The 14,422-nt window shown below is 44.2% G+C and overlaps 1 protein-coding gene across 4 annotated transcripts in view; it reads right to left on the bottom strand.

Annotated features, from left to right (window-relative positions):
• The window catches only part of Nedd4 (E3 ubiquitin-protein ligase Nedd4), a 46,868-nt gene that overhangs the window by 14,469 nt on the left and 17,977 nt on the right, over positions 1-14,422 (bottom strand). For all 4 annotated transcript variants that reach the window (XM_065442465.2, XM_065442530.1, XM_065442613.1 and 1 more), the window contains exons 10-13: positions 11,873-11,974; positions 10,410-10,550; positions 4,392-4,487; positions 3,575-3,629 (exon numbers count right to left, since the gene is read on the bottom strand). In XM_065442465.2, coding sequence (XP_065298537.1) covers positions 3,575-3,629; positions 4,392-4,487; positions 10,410-10,550; positions 11,873-11,974 — 394 coding nt within the window. The remainder of the gene's footprint in view (positions 1-3,574; positions 3,630-4,391; positions 4,488-10,409; positions 10,551-11,872; positions 11,975-14,422) is intronic.

Genomic DNA, 14,422 nt, shown 5'->3' with positions numbered 1-14,422 from the left:
ACACAAGGAGAAATTTAAGTGTAGCGATAAATGAAAAAGTTTCATCCACGCGTATAATATGTGTGAGGCAAACTCAGCAAAAACATCCCTTTACATCAACTTCGAGCTTCAAATGCCTGTCTTCGGTTGCGCTGCCTTTGGACAGTTCCTTGTCTGAGAACCCTTCCCCTAGATAGTCATCTTCTGTACCGTAGAGCGCGTTTGAAATACGTACCACACTTCATAAAAATGTGACACACAAGGTCTCCAGAACGCTATGTCAGCATGTTATGGCGGCCAAACCCCCGCCGTCTCTAGATGGCACCTCCTGTCCGCTAGAAGACTACAGGTTTATTCGATTCAGAAAAAGGTGCACGGCACCACAAATGAAAAAGTGCAGAGAATGCCAGTTATGGTGTGCCAAGCTGCACCCACTCATTGCAAGGTTCAAGGATGCACTGCACCATGGCGGCACCTTGCCTTGGACCCCATTAGATCGAACACGGGGGTGCAGGGTGCACCGCTGCACCTCGGGGAATCAAAGGCCTATGCGCAGAAGGTGCAGAGAAACTTGGCTGAATCAAATAGACCTTATGAGAATGATGGCAACTATGCAGCAATAATGAAACGAATATTTCGGAAGCTAACAATTGGAAAAAATTAATGTATTATGTGTGGGTTATAACAGTATTTAAACCTATCATTATTCTACTTTCCTTGAGTATGTTCTGATGTCACCAGCTGCCAGTTAATGCCCCTCAAGCCCTTGCTCAGCTTTGGCGGGATCCCTTGTGTATATTGATATTGTAATAATAATAATAATAATAATAATAATAATAATAATAATAATAATAATAATAATAATAATAATAATAATAACTGTTGTCATTATTATTATTATTATTATTATTATTATTATTATTATTATTATTATTATTATTATTATTATTATTATTATTATTATTATTATTAATAGAGCCAGAACAAGTAGGAAAAAAAAGCAATAAGTAAAATGTAGCTCATATAACGTTTAGGCTCCCATATAAGCTCTCTCTCTCTGCTTATTTCAGTACAGCATGTCTTTCAGATATATATATTTTTTTCTTATTTTGCTTAACACAACCTGATTAACACTAATTTCATTATCTGCACACCTCTAGTTTTTTCAGAAGTACTAGTATGGAGAGCAGTGCAACACGTTGCAAAGCCTCTGCTAAAGATGACAGGTGTAGAAGTACGCAATGAATGCAAGCAGTTTGCGCACTTACGGAAAGCTTGGCATGCTCAAGACATTGTTCTAGTGGCTCTAAAACTGGCGATCTGAACACTTCTGCACATAGCACCAATAGTGTTCTATTGGTCTGCTGTTTCTAAAGCGCCCCAGTGATATGTAAAATGTGAGGTTGCATCAGGGTGCCATGTTACAACTCATGAAAGTTCCTGAACAGTGTCTGTCTCTTCACATTATTTCAATTTCTAGCTACCAGTAGACTTTCCTTAATTTGACATCGGTTAATTTGATCCCGGCCGAAGTTCCTGGCCTGCACTCGTGCCTTTCTATTGGCCCAAACTTCATTATTTCAATCCTTGAATTGGCCTTTGCGAGATAATTCAGACTTGACCAGTCAGCAGACACATGCCTGACCTCTATGGTGACCCCAACAGTGACCCCATTAATGGCAGTGTCTGTCTTGGCGGAGCTTAGGGAACAGTGAATGCGTTGAAGACACTTCATCTCCCATTAAACACGCCTATTTTCGGCTTGCCTTAGGAAGGTTTTCAAGCAATCAACATAGCTCACCAGTCTGATTACGGCATTTACCAGATTCTAACAAGCACCTTTTCTTTTTTCAAAAACATTTGGCTGAAAATTGCCTGCACCGTGCAGCCTGACAGGATACCAAATCACCTTTGTGGCGTTTGTATGCTTTACTACCCAAAGCGCGAGAAACATGGTGTGGTTTTGCACGCAACCCACCTAAACTATTCACACCAACAGCCACGCCTGAAAGACTCCCAACAGGTTCCGACAGCGTGCAGTGTCAGATCGCACGCTGCATGCACGACCAACTCGCTGGATGTAGTCGCACTAAGTTGCATGGCTATCGCATTAGTCGGGCGGCCGCAGCCAATGACTGCTCCAGTAGTGGATACATCATGGCCATGTGGCAGACCCAGCAGGACGAGGCCTGCAAGTAAATTCCCTCGCCGCTCTGATCACCCCAGTGCTCTCTTTCCCTTCCCGGTCAAGACGTTTGTCTCTTTCGTCACTGATAGCAGCACAACTCAGTTAGTATTTGTTTCCGACAGAAAAACAAACAAACTAACACAAAAAATAATTAACAGCATAAAGTGACCTTAAAAGCGTGCCTGTTATACATCGTTGCACAAACATAGTAAAGTGTTCACATGATTTCGACGTGCACAAGCGGTCAGCACAGCTACCGCAACTACACTTTATGTGAAGCAGCTCGCCAAGCTGGCAGTTTTTTTATCACTACCAAAAGATCTGAGAAAAATAATTGTATTTTCACCTAAGAGCGACATAAGTGTGCAGACATTGATTGTGTTGACGACTATAGGTGCTTTATTATGAGCCGTGGATGAATTGCAAGGGGTGTCAGCCCTGTATCTGAAGGCCAGCAAGCCACACCTACTGCCTCACGGCAATCGCCCGCTTTTGCTCGTTCGCTACTGCTAGCATCGATAAAATCAAATGTATTGTAATTTAAGTGTAACATAATCATGTACACGTTATGAATATTATTATTATTAGGCGCTTTATTATGAGCTGCATGCAGTCATGTTGCAAGCGCCACCCTAAACTAGGCCTAGCAAACTAGGCCTTCCAGAATAGCCATCGGCAGCTGTCAACGAAGCCAGCAATGTGGACAACCTTGCAGAAGATTTACTACTCTCATATACGTGTTTCTATTGGCATCGTTTGTATGAAATGAAAGAGCTGTGCAAAGGCATTTGTTTTCACTTTTTTGCGATGTTACAAAGTATTCTGCGCCGATTCTGTGCGGAGCTTTGCACAGCGAAGCTTGCTCGTATCCTGTATTCCAAATTGTAGAATGCGGCAAGTTGGACTCCGGCATGCCGTACGACGGATCGCACGCAAAATCACACCATTTGTCTCCCACTTAAAATGGATGTCTTGCGCCCTAGCTGACTTAAAAAGCATGTGGCAAAGCAAACTTGAGGAAACCAGCCGGCATTGTGCAACACATATTAGTACCTTGCCAATTTTTCTTGCTCGAAAATCAGGTGCGCGTTGTATTTCTACTTGTTTGGGAGCTTTAGTGTCATTTCCATGTTAGTTTCCTGCTTTGGACACATAGAAAGCGGGCACACGTTTGATACGATAGCGTGCTAGAATCAAGGAAAATACTGCCAAATGAATGAGCTGTGTGTTTTGCCAGTCTTTTTCTGCGTTTTGTTGAGTTCGGCCCACGGTATAATTCAATCTGTTTCATCACTCCCATCAGGATCGAATTAATGGAAGTTGACTGTATAGCTAAGTGTACAAACAGTGCCTGGCTTGAGGATCTGAGCACATCAGAAGACAACAGCAAAGATGGACGGCACTTACTGTGATCAATGAAGAAAATTCGGCCATCTGTGTGAATGCGCTCTTCCCAGCCATCCTGCATTTGAAAATGGCAGTGCGCTTACAACTTGCTTTTTTTCTGGCTTAACAGCTAGATATCTACAAATACTGCCTGTGCCAGATAAAGCAATTACACCATTTGGGCTGGATTACTTAAGCAGGCATCTGTTACTGGCATGACAAATCAATTAGTGAATTGACGAAATGTAATTAACACTTTAAATTAATTAGCTTAGGGCATGTCTTGCATGCACAGAATTGAAGTTGGGAGAATTAAGATCAGCTAAAATACAGCGTTTTCGAAATGCTCACAAGATTGCATTGGCATTCCACATAGCAACTCCTAAAAATTGGCTTATATGTGTTTTGCAAGGTACAAAGGTTCATAGTAAAAATGTCTATGTGCATTCTGTCGACAATATTATGATAGGCACTCAACTATTATTAAGCTGGGGAACCTATGTGAATGCACGCATAATTGATAATAACTTGCACAGTATATCTGCGACTACAAATTAAAGGTCAACTTCTCTTAAACATTTAGTGAATTTAAAGCGTATCACAGCGAGGCAAAGCTATACTTACTGCTTGAAAGAATGCAAAAAGAAACAGATTCAGGCATTTCCAAAATGTAAGAACTGTAAACCAATAAGAAAACAGACTAAACAAGATTGCGCAAGTCGTTATTACATTGCTGCAAATATGCCTCGTTTTCTTTGGATGATACACATTTTCTCCCCTAATGTTCCAGAGAACAACCTTTCCTGTGGAAACATGCGCGTGTGCCACAACCACTTACAGGGAGCGGTCCCAAGTCATCCATGGTGTTTTGCTGGCTTCCAGGAAGGCTGCCATGCCGGGGTAAGTCGCTTGGTTTTCCAGTCCTGGGATCCACCTAACGTAAAAAGCAAGGAAAAAAAGAAGGAAAAAAAAGACCTACTGAACATTGCAGGGTCTCAAACGTGCCCATGGGACAAAGGAATGACAACACAGCAGTGCAGACAATCACAAGGGCATTTATTGCGCTTTTTATACACCAATCCAGCCCGTCAAATTATTACCCGTAGAACATGCCTATGTGCGTACGACAAATTGAAGTAGTCCGTCTCACTGCGACTGAATAACGAGTGAATATGTTCACTCTCATGCAGGACATCAACACCTAATTGTTCGTGTATATGGTCATGCGAGCAGTGGCACATTCAAACAATCATGCTCATCCATTCCAGTGTCCTGCTCCTAAGCCTTTCCCAGGATGGTCCTGGAAATGGCCTGCGAGCACACTAAACGTCCACGCAGCTGGCCGATCCCAAGCCGAAGAGAAACAGAGAGGAACCCTTTTGCGTTCAAATAACCCCGGCATTAGGCGACATTAGCAGTGGAACACTCGTGCGCTCTCTTGTACTAATCTGCAACTATATAGACCACGGGAAGTGCCTAGCTATACAGGCAGGCTGGATTACAGAAGATGTGAGAGCCATGTGGGGAAAACAACATCACAGGATGCATAAAAGTTGAGTGTCCCCATAAATACCTTGTTTAGCGCAAAACAACGGACACAAGAAAGACAGGACAAGGCGTAATTATGAATTTGCACCAACTAGCCCGCCAACGCATGGTGTTGAGCGTCCCCACAACATGCTACCACTATATTCCTAGTCCATTCTCCTTACTGCTTCTTGAAGTGAACTGTTCTCCTGTATTCAGCTCACACATTTGTCTTTTGAACAAAATCAAACAAACAACGTTTTTTTTCAATACACTTACCTTTGAATGAAGCCCTCCAAATGCACATTTACCGCCACTGGTGTGACTTATTTCGATCATGTGTTAAATGTAACCAAGGAAAAATAGGTGAGGGAGAAACCCTGAACACAGTGTTTGCGTAAATCCCCTCTCACATAGGTAAATTTAGTGTCCCTTTGATTGAGTGCGCTTCGCCATTAGTGTCATTCACAGGCTATCACACTTGCTGCAGAACACACTCAGCAGTGAGTGTGCTCGGCCAACTCACTTTGCTGCATTGAAGCGTGTAGTCTTGGTAGCAGTGCCTAAAAGATACATAAACTAATATTGAAAGCAGATTCCGATTCGGTAGTTATATTAAACCACACTTTTCATGATTGGAAATGTTATAAGCTAATAAAGTGTGCTATGTATACTGTAAATGAAGCTAATGTAATGCTCTCAATCTCAAGCAGTTCATGTGCAATGGCCGTGCAGTTGTTTATGCCTGCATATGTCTGTGCTGCCACCGTTATTGTGCAGTCGCCATCATTTGTTCTGATTGTATTGGACGGAATAGAGCATCAATGATGGTATGGCCAGGTGAGAAGACCAAGGTGCTTATATGTGGAGTACCTCGATGATGCCACTTCTCGCCATTTAGGAAGGCGAGATGTTTGCCATTGTGGTACAAACACCGTATAGACGTTCTAAAGGTGTAAACTTTCGTACAGCATGTGTAAAGGTGGTACATTGCCCTTGCTCCGCTGATGAATAAATCAAATGGAGCATGATAGTGTGTCCATTTAACTACTTGGTCGTTTACAGCCAAGCTGACTGCGCATCGCTTGCATCTTTCACAGGCGCACTCTTGAATATACAAAACTGACTATATTGTCTTATGTTGAATTCCAATGGCGGAGTCGGAGCAGCCGACGGACTCCGTGAGCGAGCACTCGACTCTGGCGTAGAGCAACGCCTCCAAATCGTGAGTGGAACACAACCTGCGCCGCCGGAGCACGGCGGAAGCGGAACTTCTATCTCCGAGTTACCCAGGATGCCTCGCGTGTTGTCATTTCCTTCCGCTGTTTGCTCCCAGCACCACCGCACCAGTCACTTGTCTCTTCAGCGCCGTTCACCTGTTGTTTCAAAAGTGCGGAATGGATATCTCGGCAAGCGTGCAGCAGCTTTTGCTTCCTCGCGAGTCGTGACCGGTGGCGCCTCCCAGCAGACAAATGTGGTAAAGGAAATACGTCACGCAGAGTTCCAGTCCACTCCGCCGATTTTGGCAGAGCACCTTTTTCTGCTCCACGGAGTGACTCCCGCTCTGAATCCACTCCGACTCTCTCATTGGAACACGTTACTCCCGCCCTCACTCTGTCATTGGAACAAACTTGCTTCGAAACGAGCAGAAAAACTTGCTCCGACTCCGCCATTGGAATTCAACATTAGTGATCAAAAGTGAGTGGAGTCTCAGAGCGGTCCATAAGCAACAAATAAGCGCTGCAATAATGCATTCCAAATGCTCGCTGTCTATTCTTGTACCATCTGCAATGGAATCTGTCATTTTTTCCCTGCTCACGTCGGATGCAATGTTCTCTTGTCCTGGCTCATGATGATCGAAAATGTTATTGCAATTGCAATGAATTCCTTCATTTATTATATAATTTATTCTAAATGGTGTTTTTAACTATGACACGCGGCTATATTGAAAACCATGCTTAAGCGGGGACATGGCTTCCATATCAACTTTATTTCTTTATGGATTTTGATAAAAATTGGCAAAGGTAGTGGTAATGTTTCTGTGACGTTACTATAGAAATCTTCAGTTATATCTCAACTATTTCCTCATTTACAAGTTTTTTTTTCCTTTTCGGCATGTCCCTAGCCTGAGCAACTTACAAGATGGGATAGAAGTCTCATTCAAAGCACTGTGCATTCCAAAATGAGTGTTTGAGGGCGTTACATTTTTAAATATTTGTTTATGCACGTGATCTTTTTTGTTCTCAAGTTTTTTAAGGTGACTGTGCACCAGGCATCTATACTGTGAACTAGTTGAATCATTCATTCGGAAAGTCACACCAGAAAAGGAAGAATATCATAAGTGTCACACCCTGAACTACACTTCAAAAAACATAGCAAGAAGACGGAATTGAAATATAGACCTAGCAGCTACCAGCAAGGCAAGTTGAACAGGAGGCAAGAAGTACAGTTTTGAGATAATGGCTTTCAAAGTTGTACCCCAGATTTTCAGTTATCAAAAGGCACCGGAGCTGTTGTCATTAATGTCCTATCAAATGTGGGGCTTCTGGAGTGTTTTGCCTGAAGTTTAAAGGGCTTTGCTTGCCTTTCTTCCCCCCCCCCCCAAACGACCTTCTCCACTGCTCTGTGAAGAGCATGTTGGCCAGGTTGCAGACCAATGTTGCATAATACCGCACTAAACCACAGTGGGTCCCAGAATTGTATTTGCATACTGCATTGGCGACAGCTGTCTCTAGTGGAGCAGGGAGGTTTACCCCTCAGCATCACCCACATGTCTCTGTCGCATTCAATGGTGCATTTTTTGCCTTTTTGTAGCAATGAACAGATGGCTAAATGAAGCCTTTCAGCAGCATATTTAATTTTGTTTCCTAGGCAACGGCTGAGGAGCTAGGTGCACATTAGAAAGGCACTGGTACACAGGTAGCAATGTAGCTGAAACATTCATGCCTTGCAAGCCAGCATTTAATTGGGGGTTTACAGTGTTTTTGCAGCCTAATGTTTGCACTAGCTACTATATTCTGAGAACATTGTATTGTATAAATTTTTCCTCCTTCAAACCTTGTAAGGGCCTAGAGAGCTTAGGGAATGCATTGCAGTCTGATATTGAAGGTTTGTTGAATATTGTGAGTGTAGCTAAATGTGACAATATTGGTCACACTTATTGCCCCCACTAACATGCACATTTCATTTTTCTTGGCACTTTCACATCAGACACACACGTTGGGTGTAAACGAATTGAAATAAGCCAAAATAGCAAGAAAGACTTGACCTGCATTGTAGCTCAAAAAATGTGACCAAGAAAAAAAAAACCAGAAGGCTGACTAATGTGCGATGTGCTTGGTCACGGAGCCTGAGGTGCCAATTTGCAAAATGCTTAACCAAGGGTTCGAGGAGTCGCGCAGGATGGGCTCGATCGCCAAGTCCAAGAGGCCGACATACGAAATGCTTAGCCACAGATACAAGGAGTCCGCACACAATGTGCTCGATCGCCGAATCCGAGGGGGCCGACGTGCGAAATGGTCAGCCGCAGATACGAGGAGTCCATGCAGGATTTGCTCGATCACGATAATGCTTAGCTGCGGATACGAGGAGTCCGCACACAATGTGCTCAATTGCCAAATCCAAGCGGCTGATGTGCGACAGGCCTAGTTGCAGATACGAGGAGTCCATGCATGATGTGCTCGATCGCCGAGTCCGAGGGTTCATGGGCATCCTGAATTGTTTGGCTGTCCCTCTGGAATTTCCGACATTTCTTTATGCACTAGCAAAAAGCTACACAACTTGATTAGCACACTCCCAACATGCATATCCGTATGAAATGCCCTTTGGGATCGCGAGCCAACTTTGCACGTTACACACTATGACTAACCTTGCCAGTCATGTCACAGCAGTGAAAGAAAGAGTGCCTGTGGTGGCTTTCAAAGATAGCGAACAATTCTGAGAGAAAAGTTTGACATTTTCTTTTAAAGCAAAGCTTTCTTTACCTCTTCCTTCGACTTTTGTGCTGCTGTTTCCTTGCATGCCGCATCAAGGGGTGGTTCAGAGCATGTATATGCATGGCAGGAGCATGGCAGAAAGGATAGGCGTTATGAGAAACGCATTTGGACCTTTCCATTGCGTTGTGGCATGTGCACAATGCCGTCTGGAGCTCCCTGAGTGTTGCCACATTATCCTCTTGACAGCTGTAATTATCATGACCCCCCTTAAACGCAGTGCAGAAACTGGAGCGCTTACCTTTTTACTAACTGCAAGTCCAGAGGGGACATAGATAGGACTGTAGAGAGGAAGAGGGAGAGGAGGCAGAGAATGGTAGAACTGACGCAGTTGCGAAACGAGTTTTGCCACTCTTGCAGTTCTCATTCAGGGGGAGAGGGCAGGAGAGGGAAAAGATGACGTGAGAAGGAAAGGAAACAGCCTTGTCAAGATCACAGTGGTCGAGATGTCGAGAGCTCGCGAGGTGCAAAGAGCAGATGATTCCCGACGAGCAGAGCGAGTGCCAGACCAATGACGAACCGTGTTGGCGTAACGTGGCAGGCGCGGTCAATCGGAGACTCCAGAATATTTGCTTCTTGTGCACTTGTTTTTGTATGGATGAGATATCTGAAGCGGTATACTTGAATATGGAGAAATGTGCTTTCCGACAAGAACGGTATGGCAGTGCGCGGCTGCGCCATTTCAGAGGTCTTGTGGCTTGAAAAATGCTCTTATTTCAAGATTACCGCATTGTAAAACTGGCACTGAGCAACACAGAAACGAAGGCACAAGCCGAGCCGGCCAGATGAAAGAACAGCATTCTGGCTACCTCGGCTTGTTTCTTCCTTTCCACAGAATAGCAGCTTGGGCTTGTTGGTTTTCCATCCTGGTGTTAACAGCGCAAAATGTAGACAGGAGACGAGACAAGAAGACACCACAAGCGCTTCCTTTCTATGTTGCGCTGTACCAGTTTTAGAATGCGATACCAACTCGCCCAATCCTCAACCCTAGTGATTACCACAAAATTTTTTGCCCCCTTGGCTGCTGCAACAAATTCTTTAGAGCACTTCCATGTGGTTTTTGGTGATAACACTTCAGAATCAGGTAGGAAAATGGTTATAAAAAATGAAAATGTGAATAAAAAAAAAATCTCTTTTGCCATTTCTTGCTATGTAAAAGCCATGTCCCCCCTTTTGTTTTATTGCATGTACAACTGTATTCAATGCAATGAACCTTCCTGAATATCAGTGTCTTTCCTGTCCTGTTGCCTTTTCTTTCTTTTTCTACGGTACTTCTTTTTTCTTTAAAGCACTGCAATAGGTTTCAGGTTTCGCTATGCTCATCTGTCTAAACTCACCCAGGTGGTGGTCTTGGTGTTGTGGTCGATGAAGAACAAGCGCCCATTGGGAGCCACCTGCAGGGACCAGCCAGCTGGCAAACCCTCGGGACTCGGCTGAGGCGCTGACGTAAGCTGGGGCCGCACGTTGGCCTCCATGGGCTGCAGGCAGACGTTGCATGACAGATGTCGTACTTCACCTTTCACAGTAGACTGATGTCTGGACTTAGTAGTTATGAAACGAAGAGCTGTCCATCGATTCACAGTTTGCAAAGTTTGAGAAGCAACTGTAAAGGGACACTAAAGGCAAATACTAAGTTGACATGGACTGTTTAAATACCATTCCAGAAACCTCGCAAAGCTTGTTTCATGACAAGAAATGACTTAATTTATGAGAAATTAGAAAATTGCATCTGAAGAGTCCGAATACCATATTACAAAATTCAAATCTTCCACCATTCAACCGAGGAAGTGGTGACATTGCATGCGCCATCACCACCCTTTGCTGCCATCGGTGAGTAAAATGGTGCCCGACAGACGGCAGTACAGAGCCAAAACAGAGTGGTGGATTCGCCACTGCAGTTGCTTTTTGGTCAAGTGGTGTAGACCGTTCAGGCATCTCACGACATCATGTGGAAGTTGAACTCTCTGCTACTCGCAGTTTGTGTGAGTTTCGTAAGCCAGCAAAACCAGAGCAGCACCATGAGATAATGAAACTACTGAAACACGAAAGCATGGGCGGCACGGCGTCGAGTGAGAATGACGTCAAGGGTAATTTCAATGAGTTCTTTTTTTCTAAAAATGAAATAGAATTAGACAAGTAGCATTTTCTTTCGTCCTGTAGTACAATACAAGAATGTTTTTCGTGACGAGTGGTTCAGAACTGGTGACAGAATTTAACTGAGGAGTGCTTTCGTCATCGAGAGGGTACTTGAATGTCCCGAGGGAGTCTCTAATCATGTCTTGCATTTACCTCAATTTCTTGATTATTAAGGCTCTGTTAGCGATAATATTGACTCCTTAAAGGTACTCGATCATTAATCTATCACTATAGCTTGACTTAATATTTGCCTTTAGTATCCCTTTAAACCTTCAATGGTACACTAACGATAAATATTAGGTCAAGCTAAAGTGGGAGCTAACTAGCGTTGCAAACAGTCAAAAGTATCACTTAAACCGAGAGCAGTTAAATTATTTTTCCAGATGAATTAAATGTTTGCCTTTAATGTTCCTTTAGGCACTTATCTACATCACAAGTCCACAGCACAAGAAACTGACATGCAAAAGACAGGAGGGCCCTCGTCAACAGCGTGCTTTGCCATTTTTTCTGCCATTTGTTTAATTCGATCGTCAGTCCCGTCAGGGTCGCATTAATGAAAAGTGGCTGTACCTTTATACAGCACACAGGTAAAATGTTCGTAATTTTACACAAGAAGTGGTGCTAGAATACTAAATGCCAACATAAAACAACACAGGTAACATACCAACGTAAACCGGCGCTGTGAGTTTGTGCCAGGAGGCAGAGTTCCATTCTGCTGTGCGATAGTCTCCACAACGCTGCCCCTCTGCACAGGTGGTGGCGCCGCCTGCAGCAAAACATCCAAAGTGACAGCATCAGCCAACCATGCTTTCTTTGAAACTTGTCTGGAACACTGTGTGGTGGTGTGTGCGTACGATCTAATATAATTGCATTACATTGTCTGGGCTGCTTTGGAGCACCGCTTTTTGGCCTAATGTAGGGCTGCACCCACATTTGTAGGTGATGTTCTTCCTTTGTCCATTTTGTCACTATTCTAAGCTTTTTGTATCACTCCAATAAGCGTTCTTATTCTTTGTGTACCTTTATTAGACTATCACATTTTTATTCTTGCTCCATCTTTTACTACTACGGGTGAGATTTGACATGCTCATTTCCACCAATATGTTTATTCTATAAAGATTCATAGTAGTAAAATGAACGACCGATCTTTCAAATGCCAGATTTTTTGGGCAACCCCAATAATTCGGGTGCCTTCGCGACACTGCCAAGCCCCCCGTAGAGCCAATGTATACGATAGTCTGAAATTTCAGACATCGAAACCCTTGCTATCCAATTTGCCGGACTTTTTTTCCGTGAACACAGGTCAGAAACGATATTAATCGAAGCCATTACCATTGCCACTTTGATTATCTTGCAGCTGTAGCCACCATCCTGGCAAAGCTAGGCCTAGCCACTTCGATGTTCGCTACCAGGCTTCCTGCTGTTCAGTGTCATGTTTTCATTGAAAGAATTTGCTACTGTCAGCAACAGTGCCAACTCCACCTTTGTGATCCTCGCTGATGGCTTCAAAGTGCGAAAAGTATGCAAGAATTAAGTGTTGCACAGATGGTTGCTAAAAGTCAGCTTCGCCGCAACATGGCAATGACTGCGCAATGAAGCATACGCAGTGTACTGCGGTGAAGCATACCAATAGTGGGAAGGGGCAACAGTCACGGGACATTGTATGTATTCCTTAATTACAGTCAACGACTGAATTTTCGGATGCCCAAATTTTCGGACATGCCTGATATTTCGGATGTCTTTGCGGCACCGCCACGAGCCCCATAGAATCAATGTATAAGGACATCTGAAGTTTCGGACGCACGAACCCCCCGCCATCCAATTTTCCGGACTTTTTGACGCGACGGAAGGTCCTTTGGCTCCTCGCGCAGCGCCCTTGCGAAGGAAATCGACTTGCAGCCGAAGCATATCACCGCTTTGAACCACAACTAGCCGAATCTGGCCATCACATACCGATTTGGTCTGGCCACGCTGGCTGTGTTCATCGCCGCACGACACTGTAGCCGCACTTCCGCCTCCGGCGGAGTTTCCGGAGCGGCGCCATTTCGTTTGTTTGCACAGGCGGCGCAGGCCATGTCTTGGCTAGTGTGGTGTGTGGTTGTGCTGTTGTGTCAAGTGTGCTCTGCGACGCTAGGCCGAGGTGCTTTGACACTCGTCAGCGAACTCCACTGTTCGCAACTTGAAGATTTTGCTTGCCTTCGATGGCCCCCACTCTGTCTTCGTCGTCCTCACCAATGGCATCGAAGCGCGGAAAGCAGTACCGTCGGTTTGTTGTTGACAGTCTGTGCAGAACAGACTGACAAAGAAATAGTCCGTCAGGTTGTGGGGGATTCAGAAGACTCCGATGTTGAAAATGAGGAGCCAATGCCTGCGCCGCCTACAAGTGCCGAGTTGACGCGAGCGCTGTTGGCTCTTTCATCGGTGTACAATGCTGACATGACTCTTGCTCAGATCGAGGCAAAAATGATCGTATGCAACTGGAACGCCATCCAAACAACAATCAACAAGTTCTTTAAGCCACTGCAGCAATAACACCGGCTGCCTGACGAAGCGCATGTACATAATAAACCGGCAGTCGGCTGCATAGAGTTTTTGAATGCCTCTTTTTATAGCCACTTCACTGATGCTTTGGCAAGGTTTCGGAAGCATGGTACTGCGCTCTTTACCTCTAGATCCGAGAAAAAAAAAAGAAAAAAAGGTGAGTTTTTTTGCATGCATTCATTTTTTCAGACTGCCTGAATTTTCGGACGTTTTTACGTTCCCTAGAGGGTCCAAAAAATTGTTCGTTGACTGTACACACGTGCGCACCTGCCGTCTCCTGCCAAGAGTACAAACACTGATATGCCTAATAAGTGTAGTGGCAGGCCTTCAGAGTTATTTCGGACTTGCCTAGTGCGATTTTAGGTTCTCCAAAAAATAGGACATTGACTGTACTATTAAGAATAACAGAGGATAATCTGGCATTAGTGTTATGTACTTCATGCACAATGTTTTTTCTAGGATAGCAAACCTAGATAAAATGTTTTACGGGGCATAGTTGGTGACACACTGTGCAATAAGTTATCATGAGCCACAGCAATATCAGCTGTCGGAGAATAGAGTGCAAGTGCCAAGGGTGGACTTAACTGCTTTCACAGGTACAGTAGTCACCATCACCACCTTTCACTTATGACTTCATGTTCGATCAGTAGCACGTTTTTCAAATAAAGCACTT

This window comes from Dermacentor albipictus, chromosome 1 (assembly GCF_038994185.2).
Source record: "Dermacentor albipictus isolate Rhodes 1998 colony chromosome 1, USDA_Dalb.pri_finalv2, whole genome shotgun sequence".
Classification (NCBI taxonomy): domain Eukaryota; kingdom Metazoa; phylum Arthropoda; class Arachnida; order Ixodida; family Ixodidae; genus Dermacentor; species Dermacentor albipictus.
The sequence above is the reverse complement of the archived record's forward strand: the minus strand, read 5'-3'. Positions and strand labels throughout refer to the sequence as shown.